The sequence below is a fragment of the Aptenodytes forsteri genome, unplaced genomic scaffold (assembly GCF_000699145.1).
Source record: "Aptenodytes forsteri isolate BGI_AS27 unplaced genomic scaffold, ASM69914v1 Scaffold88, whole genome shotgun sequence".
Taxonomy (NCBI): Eukaryota; Metazoa; Chordata; class Aves; order Sphenisciformes; family Spheniscidae; genus Aptenodytes; species Aptenodytes forsteri.
Window position 1 is genome coordinate 233570 of NW_008795948.1, and position 20794 is coordinate 254363.

At 40.0% G+C, this 20794-nt stretch overlaps 1 protein-coding gene across 2 annotated transcripts in view; it reads right to left on the reverse strand.

The window, feature by feature from the left end:
• Window positions 1-537: 537 nt before the first annotated feature.
• AFAP1 (actin filament associated protein 1) overlaps window positions 538-20794 on the reverse strand; it is a 66712-nt gene continuing 46455 nt past the window's right edge. Inside the window, exons 10-17 of one of the 2 annotated variants that reach the window (XM_009285361.2) lie at window positions 20164-20309; window positions 15966-16083; window positions 12293-12407; window positions 10599-10763; window positions 9790-9980; window positions 8907-9068; window positions 6872-6922; window positions 538-4170 (exon numbers count right to left, since the gene is read on the reverse strand). In XM_009285361.2, coding sequence (XP_009283636.1) covers window positions 4144-4170; window positions 6872-6922; window positions 8907-9068; window positions 9790-9980; window positions 10599-10763; window positions 12293-12407; window positions 15966-16083; window positions 20164-20309 — 975 coding nt within the window. In that variant the 3' untranslated portion in view covers window positions 538-4143. The remainder of the gene's footprint in view (window positions 4171-6871; window positions 6923-8906; window positions 9069-9789; window positions 9981-10598; window positions 10764-12292; window positions 12408-15965; window positions 16084-20163; window positions 20310-20794) is intronic. The other variant, XM_009285362.2, reaches the window with a different exon arrangement.

A 20794-nucleotide genomic window follows, 5' to 3' on the forward strand; every position in this document is an offset into this window, starting at 1 on the left:
GTGTAATGGGAGCAAGGGCTGAATCTAAGAAAAGCAACAAGGAGTTAATTATGGCTTATCACTTTTCAATCTCATCTGTCAGTCATCTATAAGGAATTGCTATGTTCATCATTAAGTAGCCTGATAAATAGCTTGGTTTAATTTTGACCCACTTTATTTTTTTAGGGGTAATTTTTCATGTCTTACATTTTACATTATCTGTTACTGGGGTTGACATCTAAGCAAACTGATGCAGTAACACTCAATAAGCGGTAACTTCTGCGATGAGCTCTGAATACATTGAACTTCCCTTTTCCGTTGCTGGACTATCCCTTAGATAGACTGCACTCACGTTGCAGAAGGTCATTGCACAGTTCAACGGGGACAGAACTGATACCAAAAAAATACTAATTCTAACCTGCCCAAGCATTTTTCAACCGACTGGCACGGGAGAATGGTACTTGGTTGAGGAGGACTATTGCGGGTGTCTGTTAAGGTGCCACCTACTTATTATACTGACAATTACCAAGAAACAACAATGCAAATATTTCTTTTTTGACAGGTAACTTTATTAATAATGATCTTGGATCTGTCGCACCTACCAGGTGCCAGTCTTTTTTCACACTCTGCAAGACTTTCTGAAGAATAAACTAGAAAGGCATAAAGTTAGTTGAAGCTACTAAGACACACATTTGTAGGTGGGTCTCTTTTGGATTTTTTTTCTTTTAACACAGAAGTTTACATGAATGTGTGTCAAAAAACTTAAATACATTGAGAAAAACAGTAGAAAGACAATATTTACAGTCAATTATAATGGGCACTGCCAACATATCCAATAACAAAAATAAAACAAAAACTTTTTTCATGTTTCTTTCATGCTTTTTTTCACAGAGATTTTTAAATATGATTTTGTTTTTTAAAAAATACAATAAGGAAATAATTACATTCTTAATATGAGAACATTATCTTACAACGTACAGCCTGGGCCAATTAATTTGAAAGTGTCTTTAACAAAAATTGATACTAAATTAAGTATTCTCCATTTGAAAAATCAAATTGCCACAATCATCTCATTAAAAAAAACACCGTTGATCCCCCAAAGTTATGATCTGTTTTTTTTTTTAAAAAAGCATCACCAATAAAAATACAATAAAAAAAAGCACCTGGTACAGTAACAGGAGTTTGCTGAGGAAGCACAAGTGTAACATTTTCTTAAAAGATATAGAAACGCAATGGTTTAAAATACAAGAGTTTTCCTTTAAAACAAAAGTCATGCTGCTCTATTGCTGACTTTGCCTGGTGATCCTGAAATCTCAAATTGGTGAAAATACAAGTTCTGTCGCTTTTTATAAAAAATTGTACAGCAATAGTACTATTCAACAAAACGGAGTATATTTCACAGCACCAAATGTGGTCTACAGAGAGGTTATTTCCCGAGGTTTTTTTGTTTTCCTCCTTTCAAAACCTTGGCCATCATATAGAATAGACATGTCACTAATGCAAAGTGTGATGGTACCAACGTACTTATACATTAGAGACATACAATTACAATACGTGCCGGGTTGGGGGCGAGGGGGCGGTGGTGGCTTTACGGAGCCTTTGCTGGAGGAAGGGTGAAAGATGCTTAATTTTGCTGGCAGCCCCTGCTGCAGCAGGCGCTATAGGTGCCGAGGGCGCTATAGGTGCCAAGGGTGCTATAGGTGTCGAGGGCGACTGGCGTCTACAGCAGAGCAGAAGGCTGCGGCCCTGTGGCTGGGGTTCTGTGCATGGCCCCAGCACCATGCGATTTCTGTTTGCTTGGACAGAAATTTGCACACTTCTATCTCAGGCATGGATTAAAACCTGTCCTTGCCAAGGATTTTTTTTTTTTCCCATTGGATATAGGGGGTGGAAGATACAATGCCAATATTGGGTAAACAAGACAAGTGATTTGGCTTTTGACTATTCTGCATTACTTGATGCGGGACCACTTCTTAATGGCAACTGATACATCATTGCAAATGTTGACTAGAAGCCTAATTTGCATCATAAATATGTACAGATATAAATTAAATATTTATTGAAATATACAAATAAATAACTTAATTTGAAATAAAAAGCCTAAATGAACTTACTTTTGCTTCAAATTTGTTTCTGCTCATATTTATGGGAACTTGATACTGTTTAGTGCAGAATCATACAGCACAGAATGTGCCCTCCACTTATAGAGTTAGTAAGTAAGCAGATGACCTAAAATAATATAAAAAAATCCCGTTTTCAGTGAAAACCACACTGACACTTGCTTCCCTACTGTATCTGCATTCCTGCGGCACTTTGTACAAAGCATAGTCCCAAGAAGCAAAGAGCCTTTTCTCATTTTGGGCCCCGCTTCTACGCTGCTGAGGTCGATGGGATCTCTGGCACTAACTGCATCTGGGAACAGGACCTGTGTCTTATCAACCATCAGGTTTTTCTGATAGCTCTGTGCCTTCAAATCCCACCAGCTCCCGCAGGAAGTCCTCTGGCATCCAGCTCAGCTGGGAATCCCAGTGTACCCTTCAAGAGTTACACACACCTACTCCTAAAGTTAAGAGACAAACTATAAGCTGGGCCATAAAGGGATGTGATCCTTGATACCTGCTGTGGTGCCAACTTCTGTGGTTTTAATTGCAAGTCTTAAATAATTATCAAGACTCCAGCCCTAACATCTGTGATTATTTCAAAGTATGAGTAGTGTTTTAATTTTTTTAATTAAAGTGATTTTCTAGTCCTCACCGTTGACGAGGAAAAAAATCTTGAGAACGTGATTGAAGGCTCTCCAAAGGCTTAAAAAAACCACAGAGAAAAAATTAAAAGAACCCAATTCGTTATGTGTTTTTTTCCCCACTCTCTCTCCTGACTTTTTAAAACCAATCTTGAGATTTTGAAGGACTTCAGTTGGCAATTTACTGCATGTAAGTTCTCAGGAGTGACATGGATGGAGACAAAGAAGAACAGATTTCTGTAATTTTACAGACTAAAATGCAAGACGCTGTTTCCTAGTAAACAGAAATTGGCTCCTGTCTAAGAAAATCCCCAATTCTTTGTAAAATTGTTTATAAAAGAGTCTGGAAACTATCATCTTTTCAATCCATCTTTCTCAAAAATAATAGCTGAGGTCTGAAAAGACGAAGGAAACTAAGTACAGCAGTGTTCTATAACTCAAGAATAACAATACTATATCATAAAAAACAAAACAAGACTGACTGCGTAAGCTATTCTGAGTTGCCATTATCTGTTGAGGATTAATTTCAATTACGTTTTCTTTTTCTAAAAGTATAGAAAAGAAGCAGTATCTAAAAATACCTTTTGCCTTTTAAAAAAATCAGGAACAAATCATAGTTCGACAACATGACCTTAGAAAATGACTGGTGCTTCGGAATACTAATAACGAGAATGTACTAAAATGGTTTTTTTGTTTTTCAAAGTATGGCAGCTTTTTATCTCCCAATGACAAAAGCATCTGTCTAAATAGTATCCAAAAAATGCTTCACAGCTGAGTCGTGTCATCCCACAGTTTCGCACCAGCGTAGAGGACAGCGGCACTGAAGAGCTCCTGCCTTCTCGGCCAAGCAAGCCATGCCATTTCCGTGAATACATTTCTTCAGTTTTCTTTTGCCACGTGAACCACTAACAGCACGGTGACTGCTAATGAGCAAGACTTCACTCAGCCACCTCTGTGGCAGACCTCGCAAAGTCAGTTTTAACCTGTAAGAGTACTTCTTATCCATAATGATTTCATATCGGTCTTAACGCACCAGTCTTCAGTGGTGTTCAGGCCACCTGATGCGATATAATTAACATTGCTGGTCTATGCTGTTTCAGCAAAGTAAACTTTCAACTGTGACTTTATGCTCCTTTTTACTTACTATGGTTGGTTTGGTTTTTTTGGTTTTCATTTTCTTTACCAGTGAAGTTGAAAATAAAGAGTTACGGCTAATAAAAAGGGGCACACGTAGTTACACAGCAATACAGTAGAGGGAATACAGGCAAATTAGCGCCAAGCTACCATTAACCTAACAGAATTAGAAAACCTCTTTCTTACGTTGTATCGCTTGATACCACCTTTCAGATCAGTCTTTTGCAGCCTATGTCTTGGTCCATAACAGGTAAGGCCTTTATGGAAAGTGAGTGGTTTTGCTATATTTATGTTCCATTTTTCATCTCCCATTCCTGGAAGGGGGGGAAAAAAAGATACAGAAAGTGTTGGAGAAATCAGGATATTTCACTGATGTCATCAGATCAGCCAAAGCCAGCTGAGGTCAGTAACAGTTTTTCCATTGAACATTTCATTGGATCCAGCCTTCTGCCCACAAATTAGTTAGGGAATGCTAAGAAGTATGTCCTGATAGCGTCTGTGCGCAGCTTCCACCCCTCCGCAACTATATATGGCAACTTCTTCTCTAGCGCACTACAAATAAGCCAAGTTTGTTTTCTGCAAAGGGTACTTATGGAGCAAATTCACACACCACAGTTGGTCTAAAGCACTCAGCTGGAGCTGAGTGAGAGGCTGATTTAGCATATAGGGCTTTCTAACTTACTTGCATGAGACAGCAGGAAGCACTCAATATCTCTCATAGCTGACACCAAGTGATTGCTTTACTACTCTTCAATTTTTTATTATAAAACTCATGGCAGACACACGTTTCTATGGCTAACAAGGGCAACTTACTGAGGTAGAGAGACTTACAGGCAGGGTAAAACCAAACAAGTTAGTTTACATTGCATTTGTTTCCCGTATACATAATCGAAGTTGAACTATTGCTCAGCAAGTTAAAGAAATCACCTTGCCTTTCCATGCCTCAGTTTCCCCACCTGTTAGCTGAGGACAATGACACCTACCATCCACAGCAAAGCACAGAATCTATAATGATTTCATCCCTAGATCTCAGAGCAAGGTATTGCCATTTCTTCAGCCACATAAGTGAGAATTGTGAGATAGCTATAAACCCAGTTAAATCAGACTTGTGGCTATTGAGTGATACCTACAGTATTTCCTAACACTACATAGGAGCAGAAGAGCTGAAGAGGGATGGGCTCAGCCTAGGACATCCGTACTGTACCTACTCCCTGAATCACACCCTTACAGTGATCAGAAAATAATGACGATATGAAGGACTTGGCCCCTCGCTGAAGTAATCCCCGTGGAGCAACCGCCCAGCTGTTCCTAGCCAGGCACTGGGTCTACAGATTCCTCTCCCACCCACTATCATCTACTCTGCAGAGATAATCTGCAGGCAGCCTGCTGACTTGGCTCCCAACCTGAATTCCTGAATTTAACACTCATTCCACAACATTTAACAGCTCTGACTGAAACCTGTTACTTATCCATGTAAATATCTATTTCTGCTGCTCAAAGCAGTAATAGCATTAGTTTGGCTAAACAGCTGCACGATTATGACACCTCTTCAACCATTGTAAAGCAACAGTAAAGGTCACAGTTGGTGGCTGCTTTAGCAACGTAAGAAAAAAAATCTTGGGTTTAAAGCAGGTTGACAATAGTTTATTTTTTTTTTCTTTTGTGGGCTTTTTTTTCTTCATTTAAATGGTACTTTTATTAAAATACAGTATGTTTTAAATATTTGGTTTTACACTTCAAATTATGGTAAACCTAAACTTAAAACACAGTATTGGTAAAAACTAAATTACTTTAAAATGGATATTGAATGTATATTCTTTATGTATACGCTGCCAAAGCTCTAAAGGAAGTTGTTGGCTAAGCAACTGGGAGGAGAATTTTTCTAAGTGTTAAATAAGCCTTGAAAGCAGTAGCTTCTTTTGCAGGTGCAGAAGGAACTTTTTCTTTGTTTCCATTTCTCCAGCAGGTTCACACCAATGAAAGAATGTTTAAGTCAACACTGACAGCCTGACCGGGAGCTGGGAAACTGGGAGAGCTCCTTTTCTTCTCCAGTCCCTGAACATAAGCAAAATGTAAGCTGCTGACATTCACCGGTCCACCAGTTTTGAAAACAGATCAGAAATGCGCATTGCAGTTTCCCTGCTACACATAAAATTTAGTTTTAGAAATTCATTTGAAATGTGAAATATTTAAATAATTGTTTTTCTTGTACAGCAAGGATATTTGGGGTATTTTACTTCTCTAGGAATGCTAATGCATAATATTGTTTTCCACGTTTTAATACCGTCTCCATTTCCAGCCAAGTAGAGATTAACAAAATTGCACTTAAAAAGCCTTCTGACTTCTTAAAAATATGCATTATTACTTTCTAAAAAAAAAAAAAAGCATGTTACAAACAGAAAAGTTAAAATAACCCAAATACATGTATGCATATATGTGTATACGTAAAGTATATGTCCTACACAGTCAATCCCCAAATTGCTGCTAGTTCTTAAGATTTAACACTAGATCCGTCCTCTTGCTTCTCTCTGTATTTCCCTCTCGTGTCAGTGCATCTGAGAGGAGAGAGATTTTGGTGGAGCAGCTTCCAAACCTGCTGTTTCAGGTGCCTCGCCTCCCCTCCGAGGCATTGCTGTGCCATACAGCTCTCAGAGCAGGCTGCACAGTGCACACATTTTGCAGCAGCAGCTGCCCTAGCAGAGCGCGGCGCAGTGCTGTGAGCTCACGACAGTGACATGAGGGTGGCTGCAAACACAAGGCTGGCTGGTGACAGACTCGGCATCCTTCGTGCAAGGAAAGAGCAAGAAGGGAGGCATTCAGTGCATTCAAATACATACTGGGGAAAAAAAATAATGTGCCATTTTGAACACTTATACAACTCCCTCATAACATTGGGAGCTTTGCCAGTTGCTGAAGATGCAAGCGTTAGCACGACCTGAAACCTGTTTCACGCCCACATATTACACTGACATCCATGCGTGGAGAGCCAAGTAAGTTCTGCTCTGGGATACTCACGTGTGACGCCCTTTCTTTAGCCACATCTATAAGGCCTGGGCTCACGCATAACTGCAAAAGGCCAAAAGAATTGAGAGCCAGATTCCACCCTCGCATATGTACAGTTAACTCCCCCTGAAAGCGGGGTGTGCTGCAGATGCATACCTGATGGCAGACTTTGGCTGCAGCTCCTTGCGAATGGGCTGAGTACAGCTTGGGTTGCACTATGTAATTCAGCAAAATTTCACTCAATATTTAGTGTGTGAGGTTTTAGGAAAAAGCTGTTAAAGCTGAATTGGATACTTTGAGTTGTTTTTCCCAGGATGGGAAATATGCTTAGTAGCTCCATATCCTTTCTGATTAGCCTAATCTTATATCCAAGATTCCTCTGCAAAAGAGCTTGACAAACCTATCGTGCCATCCAAAGCACAGCAATACCGAACAACACAGCAGGGTTTTTCCTGTATGGTATATGCTGAGCATAAAAAATGTACTACAGCTGGAAGGTATTCTTTACACCAAAAATGTTTAGCTTTTTATAGTGCCTTGGTTTCTCCAGCTCTAAAGATTAAATGGCTGGCTTTAATGTGCCTGTCCAGTGTGTAGCACAAATTCATGCTCCCTTTAAACACGGTAGATAGATAGATAGGTAGAGCACAGGATTATGCTCCAACTGCTAGACCACATTCCCCCAAGTAACGCTGTGCTAACATGCAAATCTAAGATGAAGTGTATAGTTAAGAGATGATATCTTTATGAGACAAATGAGGGTATAATTGGAATACACTGATAAGCTTTAGAGCACATGAATCCTTCTTCAGCTTTGAAACACAAGCAGCAAACTTCGAAGTTAAATAGAACCAAAACCTATTACTCTGAGTTTAATTATTCTTATTTGAATTTAAATGAATCAGGCTAACTGGCAGAAAAAGCAGTTGATGTCCGTGGAAAAGATGGAGGAAATGGTGGCAGAAGAAGGGTGAGAAGGCTCTTGTATAAGGTACAGCGGGAGAAGTAATTCATGGCCTGGGCAATGTAGAGAGGTTAAAGGGGCTGGGGGGAGGAAACGGGAGAGATTAGGATGTGCCAGAAAACCAAATCATTTGTTGAGATGATGATTTTTCATTATCTACTACGCTTAGGTGCCAGGCTCATGCTCAGTCACTGTGAATGTATATAATCAATGAAGACATGTAACAAAAGTTACTTAAAAAAATCCCTATACAGAATACTTCATTGTTTTGAAAAAAGAACTGCACTGCATGAAAGACAAATGTCTATGATTATTATTGTTTATAATTACAATTAGCAGTGAACTACTAAATCAACAGAAGCTTGGGCCAATGCTATTACTGTCACCCTTGGTTATGTGCTGCCCACATGCTTATGTTGCTAGCAAATTTAGCCCAAAAGAATGGTCATAAAAATCTCATTTAAACTAAAGCACAAAAATTAGAAAATGCTAACAATACAAGAGGAACGCAAACTTCAGCCTGGTACTTGTGAGACTAAATTAAATTAATTCAATTTCTACTTTAAATGTACATTAAGAGTAGATACTTGTACAACACATCGTTGATTACTATAACGTAGAACTATTCTTTTCTTGCACCAGCTGGCAAAGATCAGACCCGATCTTGTGTTGTTTCAGAACACTTACTATAACAGTGTTCTTTTAACCACTTCTCTGCTACACAGATTAGTGTAACTTTAGGAATTTTAGATGGACTGTCTACACCAGAGACCACTTACCTTGCAGATTAAATCTATAAAGGAACAGAGTAAAACAGGGAATGAGAGAGTAGAGTCAAATCTGTCTCCCAAACTCCTTACCAATTCTGCAAAAGGTTTCCCAACATCAACAGTATTTATGTAGTAATACAAATAATTTAGATATGGTGCATTCTCTTCTTAAAGCTAAATTTCACCCACAGGAGCAGCAGGAACCAACTTTTCCCTCTCTCCTTCTCTGTCTCTGTCTTGCCACAAGCAAGTAAGATTTCTTTAAAAGTAAGAAAAAGGACAGACAAAGAAAACTAGACATAAGCCTTCTCACCTTTGCTTTTCGAAGGACGTGGCCTCGACATGGAGAATTATTTGCCGAGGGAGGTCGCTTCAGAGCTGCTGCGCTGTTCACAGGTATTGAGCATTCAGTATCACTGGTATCACAACTGGAGATTGGAGAGTTTTCCAAAGTTCGGTGCTTGAAAATTGGAGACTAATAAAGAGTGAAAACCCTACATTGAGTTTCCTTTGAATAGTCACATGAGCAATATTTTCTATCTAGACTTAGAACTGCAGATTTTTTTTTAAAGAAACCATATTCATAATCATGATGGATAAATGAAAAAGGTTAGAACAAAAGAAAACAAAGCAAAGTGTGTGTTCTGTGATGAAAATTCAAGTTTGTTTTCTGGGATTAAACAACACTGGGTCATCTGGAGGAATTGACGCATCCCTCTGATCCTTCTGATGCAGCTACCCAGTTGCTTCTGACAGATCCACAGCATGAGCAAGGCCTGCCATGCTCCATCGTGAATGTGTGAGATGCAGCCCTTGCAAAGGGTGACAGTGACTGATAGGGGACTGACACAAGTAGGTCTCCATCACTGCACGATGACTTGGTGCATTTAAATCTCCCTGGGATGGAGCAATGTCTCAGTTCATGCACTTTTACAATCACTGAGGACAATGAGGTGTCAGCTTTTGCACATCATCCTAACACATACTGCCTGTGATTCCCATGTCTACCTGCTCCCCGTTGCTGTAGAAAGTACAGCAGATGTAGGTGAAGGCGGCAAATAATGCAGAAAGGCATTTAGTTCTGCTCTTATTTCCTGGGCTTAATAAACCTTTTGAAAACTCTCAGTTCCCACTCATTTTACTGGAGCTCAGAAGCTCATGGTACTGGGATTTGCGTGTTTAATGGCTTTGCATACCTGTGGGCTTGATGTTCCTGACTTGGGCTCAATAGCCAAGCCCAGTGTGATGCCACCAGCCAAGGCTTTCTTAAGGCTCTCCTTCACCTCGGTCAGTTCTAGCTCCAGGTTTACACGCTCAGCCTCCTTCTGCTTACACTCCTCTTCCAACTTCTTTAACTTGTCTTCAAGAATCACTTGGGTCTTCCTGCCTGTCATCCACAGCGATGTTATTATTTCAATAAGAAGCTTAAATTGACACTTACAGAAATTATTTTCTTTTTAAAAATGTAAGGAACAAGGTCGCTAAAAATCAGTGACATCACAAAAAAGTTACGTAATTTGCAAAAAATACTTTTTTCATGTAAAAAGTTTAGCAACAGAAATTAAATGCTTTCTTTCAGGTCCCTTCCCTAGGTTTCTGGTCTAGTTTCAAATCAGTATTTGTTCTGTTATTTTTCCATGTAATGAAAATATAATTAGCCAGTCACACAAAATTATTCTCATGTTCTACTTGTCTGAAGTCCCCATCAGTGTAATTTCATAGAGGGGATATATACACACACACACACACACGCACGCGTGCGCGCGCATATTAAAAAAAAGTGTATAAAATAAGTATATACACCTATACATATATAAAATATAAATATATATATTTATACTATATATTTTATAACTATATAGAAAGCAAATATAGACATTACAGACTATTGTTTAACATCAAAACCAAACCTCATGTAGTGGCATGTCTTCAGCACAGAATACGGAGCTATTTGGATAATTAAGCCTACCCAGGGCAGAATTCAGCACAAAAAAGCACCTCATACCAGCATTGACTTCAATGGCAGCGCGTAGGTCTTTTCTTTCTTTTCGGAGCTGGGCCAGCCTATTCCGGAGCGCTTCTTTCCTCTTTAGCAGCTCCTCCTCTTTGCTTTGTAACCTCTTTGCATCTGCCTCCACACGATTCTTGCCATATTTGTACTGCTCTGCATCTGTATGTATTGGATTCTGGTTATTTATGGCTAAATTAACAGTAAAACTCTAAACTATTCCCTGAGACTGAACATCACATGAAGCATTTCATGGTTTGAGAAACCAGTTAACCACCCCTCTTCCACCGACTTTTTCTCAAGGTCTGTGATTCCCACTGAGTGCTGAAGCACAGCTTTGGAAATGATACGGGATAGATTGTTTGTTCTCTACATTTAGACGGGGAAGATGAGAAATACCAGTCACCTTATAGTGCATTGGCTTTGAAAAATGGCCTCGCCTTTCTGTGTAGTTCAGAAGAAGGAAAGGAGGCTCCCCTTTATCTCTGAACCCTTGATTTTTAATTGGAAGGGGTCAGAGGAAAAGCTACCTGTTTGCCCTTTTTGCCTGGTTTCCATTCCTACTTCTAGTACTTAAAGCACACGTCTTTTCTCACCTGACGTAAGAGAATACAATGATGTTCTCAGTTTTTTGATACTTGAGAGTTTTTCTTTTTTTTTTTTTTAATTTCCCATATAAATGCTTTCACTTCATGGCTCACATGTAGCTGTGTTCTAATTTACATCACAGTCCCTTCTATACCTCTGCTCCGGTTGCAGACTCAATGAAAATAGGTCAGGTAACACATCACTCTGTCTGCACATCTGAAGGCAAAGTCAGCTGCACTAAACCATTCCTGACAATTAGTTGTCAGACCAGTTTTAGTCAGTCTTTAGTAACCGAGATGCCTTTACTCCCACAACTACCTATTCCAGTACCAATTGACCTGCCTAGTTAGAAAGAGACATACTTTTTTTTTAAAGTCTAACCCAAATTTCCCTTACTGCCATTAAATCCATGACTTCTTAAAAATTTATCACGGGATCAAAAAAACCACATTCGCTCCTTCTCTAGAAGAAGCCATGATTTTTAATCCATATTTAAAAATATGATTATAGCTCTTTTTTGTCCTTTCTTCTTTAAGCAAAGCAATCCCTGTTAGGAATTTCCTAGAGGCAATCCACCTGCCCAGAAGAACCCTCTTTCTGAACGTGCCACTTGCCAATTGAAATCTCATCTCTCTGAGGAAGTTTTTGAGCTGTATGGTTGTCTTCATCATTTTGTTATACCTTTTCTTTTTCATTAGTGATAAGAATAATTCCACTTTTGAGCAACATAATGTCCTCATGTCTTTCCCAGCTCCTCATCCTCCTCTTCCAACAGGAATACAGAATTGCTCTCTGCCCCAAATGAAGAATCATTACCCTTTTTTTTTTTTCCTGCTGCCCTCATGACTTTGCAGCCACAGGTCCACATTTCATATTTATCGTTCTCCATATGACAACCTTTTATCTCGTGGCATGGCTGGAGTGCTGAGTCACCAATGCACACAATATCTCCTATTCAAAGTCTTGGTGGGCATCTCCTGCTCAGCCTCTCAGCCACAGAAGAACCACAGTGGTCCTTTATCTTGTTTGCTAAGAAGACAGCTATTTTGGGGAGCCTCATGACTCCACTCACAAGTGAGGCAGCAGTGAGGAGAAATACTTACTGGATGCGGTGCGCTTCACACATGACACCGATTCAGATTTCTTCGGCTGGCTATTTAAAGTTCTCCCTTTTCCGGTGATCCCATTAGCAGTCGCAGGAGGCTTCTTGCCTTTAAACTGTTTGAAAACAAAAGTACAGATGGGCTCCAGCTATTCCTGTGCCACTGGCATTACAGTCACCCTTTCATCAAGGGCAAAGCTTGACAAAAAGCTGCCTGCTCGGAGAACCTTAATAGAGCGCATTGATTGAGCTGGAGACAGCGCTTCCTCCAGAGATGTTGTCTTGAGAGCTGCCTGCTCAGCGGAAGCCACACCAGCAATCACAGTATTAGAAGGGGATGAACTCCCCATCTCTGGCGGCATCACGGTCTCCAAGTTATTTAAAACTCTGGCATTTACTATATTAAGACAGCCATCGCGAGGCAGAAAAGTTGTACCTTTGAAACACAGGTTTGTCAGAGTTAATTTCATACAGAAAAACCCAACAGGGTTTGCCACACAAAAATTCAACACTGTTTCTCATTTACTATATGACCTTGCCATCCTTGTGGTGCATGGATTTTTTTTTGCAAAACAATATAATTATTACACATTTTTAAATGTTAGGAGTTAACATATCAATTTCCTCTTATACAACCTCTAGCTACTAATTAAAAGTTTTTCATACTTAAAAAAAGCAACCTCTCATAATGGCCAGGCAAACTCACAAGATTACCAGAAACAGCACATTTCATGTCCAAGGGGTTTCCATTTAGAGGGCTCCCCTGCAATGAACTGAACCCTGGGAAGAGCAACGCTGTCCTGACTAATCGTAGTGTTTCCACGGGGGATGCCTTAGCTGAGCACAGGGCATAGGTGTGCCACGCTCTGGTCACCTGCTTCCAAAAGCTTTTGAGGACTGAACCGGGAGTGCAACAAGAAGCCTGCAGCTGCAGCCAAGGATTAGGGCAATTTATTGCTCGGGTCCACCTCCGATTCTGCAAGTCCACTGAATTCTAATATTCCAATATGAAGTTTTTGTAAGGGTTAAGTGAGTTAACACACAATATGACAGGTACCTTATACAAGGGAAACACTTATCGAACTGTTCCATTTCAGATTAGATGGAAACCCACCCATCTTTGTGATACATTCACAGGTTTATGCCAATGACCAGCTTTTGCAGACTGGCTATGGGCTCTAAAGAAGGTCCCTGGCGTGGCTGTGAGCAAGGCTTGCTCTGCCCCCCTGCCGGGGTCTGCCTGTCTGCTACTGAGGCTGAGCACACAGGATTTCATCTGCTCTGTAGCTTCGCATTTCAGCTAAGGTCCAGAAGCCTGAGACCACCCTCAGAAAGCAGCATAGACATAGGCTTAGTTTCTTTGCAGGGGAAGAAAATAACAGGCAGTAATTTAAATATGGTATATACACACTATATACAATATCATTTAGTATATATAAAATACAGTATATGTTATGATATATATATGCATATTCACAATATCTATAACCATAGTATATACAATATACAGATTAGTAAAATTCTAGAGAGGCAAATTTGCTCTCACAGCCAGGTCATTTTTCACTTTTCTTTTTTTTTTTTTTAAGTCGTCACTGCCTAAGGAGACAGAAGGTGGCTAGATATGCATTCAGGTTAAGTTTGGAAGGCCACATCTATTTTTTTGTTATTATCCACAATCTGTAAATCATCAAGAACTTGTGGGGAAAGCCTTTCCCAAGTGCCAATACTTTCACATCAGAATTTACAACTTAGCAAATCTGTTTCATTTGCAGTGGACTCATGACTAAACTCTAAGCACTTCAGTGCTAACACTAAGGGACTGAAATAGCCCAACGCCCTTTAGATAACAACCAGATAAACAGAACAGACAAAAAATAAAAAGCTTTGTTAAGTATTAAATAGTACAGTACCTGCGAGCCAGATCCCCTCCCCACAGCAGAGGTATTAGTGACAGACTGAGCAGAAGACAGATTGGATGAGACAGGGTATTTGTAATGGTTAGAGGAGAGTTTGTCAGTAGATAACCTATTGGGTTTTCTGTCAGCTGGCGGATAGCGCGCAAAGATTTTTGGAGACGGCAAGTTATCGTACAGGCCTGCGTTATCATAAAGCATTTCTTCTCCAATGTTCCTGCTACGAGAAGAAGGAAAGCCATCTTCTGGTTCCCACTGCAACACATACACTTTGGCAGTTAGTAAACAATATACCATGCAGAACCTCCTAAGTGAAATTAAAACATTAGTAATTCTTTTGACCATAGCAAGCCCTCAGTGTTTAGCAAGCATATGCTTATTGCTTACACTTGAGTCAAACTATTTAGAAAGTGGGGGAGGACACAGTGTGGAAAGGAAGCATTGCATTACACAGCTCATAGCCTCAGTCCTGTGCATTTTCCACAGTATGAGCAAACGGGTACTATCCTATCACCCTTGCTGTTTCATAGACTGCACCTTCAGTTGTTAGCTCTAGCACTGAGGGGGCACAAGCAGACTGTGTTAACAGGGGGATACTCACAGGCTGCACAGATGAATCTGTGGGATTACATCTGGTACATGAGTTGTTAAAAGTAATTCGGCCTAACAGTTAGCAGAAGCCAAGAGGGTTTTTTCTTTTTTTTTTTTCTTCTTTCTTCAGGCTATATGTCTTTCCAGTGAATACCAGCTGCTGGTATGCTAGTATTACGTTTTATTTGCTGGAGAATTATTATTCTGAGCTAACCAGCTAAAATAGCTACAGGCCATTCTTTTTTTTTTTTCCCCCCTTCCCCCCCCCCCCAGAAAAATTGAAAGCTCAACAACAATACTCCAGTGATTCATTCAATTAGTCTTCAAAGAAACCAACCTGGTTGGCAAATACCCTTCCTTAATCCGTCCTGGCTGTGGCAGGGCACTACTCATACAAAGGCTTGAGCACATCCAAGAACTACACATACAGACTACTCACCACACATGTGGTCGTGTCTTCTTCCCAAGAGGGGTTTTCTACCATCTTTGTGACATTACTAAGACATGATGGAGGACTGAACTTGTGGTCCACTTAACACTTTGAAACTCTGAATTTCTCTTGAGTTCAGCCTTTCTGAAGCAGCCCAAATTAAGAGCTGACACAGGCTGTAGCTCCCCTGTAAATTTTCCTGAGGACCACATATTGCTATGGGTTAACATCCACTATGTGTTAAACCCTATTACACATCTGCCTACGATCAGCTCTGCAATTTACCAAGATGGAAGTGACCACTGTGGTTCTCCTTTGGGATGAGCAGTACCTGCCGTCATCACGAATGCAGCCCCAGGGACTGAGAAGTGTTTTGGTTTTGTTTTTTTTTCAACAGACACCACGAAGTGCCTGGTGTAACTGAGTCCTTAATTTTGCCAGGTCCGGTGTGATCTAAAAAATACCCCCTCAAGTGAGTATTATATTCAAGGACTTGGCAACAAATCATCGACAGGCAACTGCTTTCTAAATGCACGTTGGCTCACATGCAGGTTAATGTAAACAGTATGTCCCACACCCCTAATACTCTGTAGGTGTGAGAGAAGTTTGCAGCCTCCAATCAAAAAAAATAGGAGTTCATTTGGAAACTAACCAGTGGGGCTTTTTAGATAATATAATTTTCAGATGTCCATGCATTCAACACATGCAAACCATTTGTTCTGTGCAAATTCAGTTCTTACCGATCCATTTATGCAGGGAACATCATCATAATGAAGTGCCATTCCACTCGGACAGGCGTAGCCATTGGCAGTGCTTCCCCGATACGGATTTGTAGATATAACTCGCCTGTTCATAAAACTGAATAAAGCAAAATAAAAATAATAAAAACCGGTGCTTGAACCTAAGTCTAAATGATGATTCAGCGGTATGTTCCCTGTATCTGATTATGTAGCCTGGAAGCACATTATCTTCTCACTTTCTGCAGGAAAGCTGGGGACAGTTTTCCTTCTTTTGCTACTCACATGTTGCTGCTAGCAGCCAATATTACAATACATGCTCCTGTGCTCCATTCTTACAGTGGGGATAAGACTGTATGAAAGCCAGGAGGGCAACAGCTGTAACTGCTCAGTGGCATGTTTACAGGGGAACCTGCTGATCTGTGTTTTAAACCAGCTTTAAACCAGTGTCCCATAAAAGTTCCCTTGTCTGCATCGGGGAGAAGCAGGTGTTTCTGGGTGCATGCATGTTCAAGGGGGATGCGAACTTAGGAACTGGGAGAAACAAGAATCAAATCCAGCAAAAATCTGTAAAAAAATGGAACTTTGACAAAATCTAAGTTCACGTATCTATCAAAATTTGCTGAATATTTTCTTGCTCAAAATCTGGCAATTTTTCATTACCGTATCAGAACTTTTGTCTGGGCAGAGTGTGCACGATGGCACTATGCATCCCAACTCTCTGTCTGGGTAATTGTGCATACAACTACTCATTCTTGCGCTGTTTCACAAAGTGGATCTGAGCCCTCTGGACACTTCAAAAGGGATATATCCCTTTATAAAGGGATATATATATATATGAACAATATATATGTAGAATCATAGAATCATTTAGGTTGGAAAAGACCCTTAAGATCACCAAGTCCAACTGTAAACCTAACACTACCAAGTCCACCACTAAACCATGTCCCTGAGCACCACGTCTACACATCTTTTAAATACCTCCAGGGATGGTGACTCAACCACTTCCCTGGGCAGCCTGTTCCAATGCTTGACAACCCTTTTGGTGAAGAAATTTTTCCTAATATCCAATCTAAACCTCCCCTGGTGCAACTTGAGGCCATTTCCTCTTGTCCTATTGCTTGTTACTTACATATACTGTTCCATATACTGTTACATATACTGTTATATATATATATGTATGTTTGTTTGTTTGTTTGTTTCCCCCCCCTCCCCAAAATCAATATTGCAGCTTGTTTTACTGGAATTGTGCAGAACACATGCAAGATACCACGGACTACAACGGGCTTTGTGTTGGGAGCAAAGATCTAACAATGCAGAAAATGGCAGAATCAGGCCCAATAGCAATGACAACCCCAAGGGTGTTTTCCTTTCTAGCAACTGCTGAAATTGAACAATATATAGAGTGAGACCCCAAATAATTTCTATAGAATCATAGAATAGTTTGGGTTGGAAGGGACCTCTAAAGGTCATCTAGTCCAACCCCCCTGCCGTGGGCAGGGACATCTTCAACTAGATCAGGTTGCTCAGAGCCCCGTCCAACCCGACCTTGAATGTTTCCAGGGATGGGGGATATAGTTTAAGGTGTACATGAATGGGAAAACAAAGCTGTCCATCCCAAACAATGGAACTATTCAGACTGTGTGCTGACATTCATAAAATATGATAAAGCCCTATTAAAGCAGCGAGGGTCTTCTGTAGCGCTGGCTGGAGCTCAAGAATGCTGTGGTTTCAACAGTTGCTTTCTTTTGGCTTTGGAATAACATGGAGTCCATTGAATTTCTCATTCAGAGGGAGACAGACCTCATCCAACTGTGGCTCACCTGAGCCGGGGAAACCCGGGCTCACAGGAGGGATGAACCTGCCCAGTTCGGTGTGAACCTTTCAGGGCAGGGCAGGGGTGGAATAATCATTAGACGGAAGCTTTTCTTACTTCAAACAAACAAACAACAAAAAGCCCAAGATAAATTCCATGATAAAAATATTTTTAACTTTATCATATCTCATACTTTATTAGACATTATTAAAGGGCTGCATCTGTTTACTGTTCCTCTTAATGAAGGACATTACTCAAGTGTTTCTGGTTAGTCTGAAGGACTGCATTTGGAGCCATTATTGTATATGTTTCTATTTAAGTAGAGTGATGCATAATAACCATGTCTGAAAACTGGGATATTAATTAATGACATCTGATGCACCTGTAGTAACTAATTTCCACCACCAAAGGAAGCTGAGATTTATCTAAGTATCTGCAAGCACTTCACAAGCATTATTTCACTAAGCCTCATTAATCCTGTTTACAGATGCATCCATGTAAGTTAATTGTATTCTGAAACTGCTAGATGGGAAGCAAATGGAGAAAACTTGCTTGGAAGCATTTTTTTCTTCAGCCTTTCCTAGATATCTGATGATTTAGATGAAGAAAATTGATGGGACTATTAATGAAGAGCTGATCGTTTAGCAAAGGATCAGTCTCAGGAAACGAATAACCAATAATCCTGAAGTGACTGCGATAATCAAAGCTTCAATGATAACTGCAGTTAATTTGGAATACTGATACTCATTCTATAAAGGGCAGCAATAGTACTTTATTAACACTTAAGTATCATTGTTATTTCTCCTCATGTTCTAGGAGTAGCTGAAAATCAGCAGACAGCTACTCTAGTTGCTTATTGACAAGCTCTTACAGTCTTTTAAAGACACCCAATGAATTTTAACTAATTCTTAATAGGAGAATTCTGCTACTTTGCAAGTTGTTTGACATTCCTTGCTAACATGTGGTTTAGTTGCATGTTTTTTCACTTGGCTCCAATTAATATCACATTTGTTCAGAAAATGAAAGCCAAGCAGTATTCAGGTGGAAAAGGTTTCCACTCTATTTCTTTCTTAAATGTGGTTATTGCTAGATGCTGACTGAAGCAAAAATACATGTCAACACAGGATAAATTTTTTGAGCCCTATTAACTTCAAAACAAATATTAATGTAAGTCTGTAAGCTAAGTGCATTTTGATTCTATCAGAATGATCTGGTTTTCACAAAACTGGGCTTGTGGTAACACTGAGTCACTTTGGTTTCTATCAGAAGTCATTCAAACCAGATCCTGAATGAAGCTGCCCATTCGCTCTCATTAAAGCTCTCTTAACACCTCGCAAATGGCAGGAGAGTCTTCTTTTGGAAACCTCTGAAGCTTTTGCCTTTTTTTTTTTTTTGCATTTTCAGTCCATTTAAAGTTATGGTGGGCAGATGGGATGTGATTCTCTATTAAGTCACACGAATTCCAAATTTGTGTGGGTATTCTCATTTTGCAGCGAGATGAGGGATGACGCCTTTGCCAGCTGTCTCCTCAGGCCACCCGCTTTCTGACCCCGGGAAACCACGGGCTACGTCTGCAGCAGAGCATCCCACCTGTCCCAACTGTTCCTTCACTCCCGTTTCTAAACCACCTCATCTGGCCAAGGAAAAATGACAGTCTCTTCTCACCAAAGACTGCTTTAATGCCTAAATTGATTTGAACATGTAAAACACTATATATGCTAAGTATGCATTACTTTTCTTAGCACAGGATGAGCAATGGGGAATCCACTGTACTGATTTGCAATTTAAACAGTTTCCATGCTGTGGCCTAGACACCTTCCCAATTTCCACCTCCTAAATTAAACCCCAGAAATTAATTGGACTGGTGTGAGCTTGATGAAGTTTTTAATTAATCAAAAAAGAACTTGAGAAGGAAACACTGAGAATGTGACTATCCAAGATTTAAATTTGCTGTGCATTTTTAGTCTACACCATACATTGGCCAATATATGCTGTACATATTGGCTGTATGTACAGCAAATACAGCCAATAGATAAATGTGAGCTACGTAGTTGCATATTTATTTAATTTTCAGCATATTTCTCCTCTTCCAGGGATAGTTCTAAGTCTTCAGGCAAAATAAAATATTAAAATATAGCATTTGATAAGGAGACTTACTGAAAAAATGAGTAAAGATTTGACTAAAGTTGGATGGTGTCTGCATCTTTTACAGAACTTAGCAGGATGCCAACACGATAATCATAAACACATCTAACATGCTGCAATGCTGAAACACTTTAGGAGTTCAATATCTGGCAAAGGGGGGTGGATTTTGATAAGCTCTCTTGGCACCGGATATAAATTCTCACAGTACTGGAAACACCCGGGTAGCTGAACGCCTCTCACCAGAACGTCTGTTTGGCAGCCTGGATGACGCTTGCTGTCATTTCCACGTCGATGTAGTCGTAGTGCAGAGCACCGGGGTCTGTCGAAGACCCTGTTTCCGCAAGCAAAATTCCTATCCATCTGCCCATGTCTTCGGAGGAGGATGCCTGCGAGGAGAGGTCAAGGGCATATTTCAGGTCTTTAGTCTGCCACTGAGCTGAGCATTATTTCAAAATGGTGCATTCTTCTTGGCTGACAAATTGCTACCACATTGTATGAAAGGCTCTGGTTTCTCTCTGCTGAACTCCTAAAAACCCCAGGATTTCTTATTAAATCTGCTTTGCTAGAAGGAGTGCACTTTAAGTAAGCTATGTGGTCATCAGTTATGATGTAACATGAAATGGGCGATCTCCAAAAAAGAAGAAAAAATAATTGTTTAAGGCTAGTGGATTTAGATTCAAGTCATGCTTATTTTAGACTTCAGAAAATTGAAAGCTGTAACAGAATTATTTTCCTATGCTAGGCTGGGGGATTTTAGTTAGGATGACTCCTAAGAAGAAACTCTTAGTCCTAAGTAGAAACGAGGGGAAAAAAAAAATGAAACAGTAGAAGAAATTTTAGTGTTGGTTTTTGAAAAATTCCAATATATTTG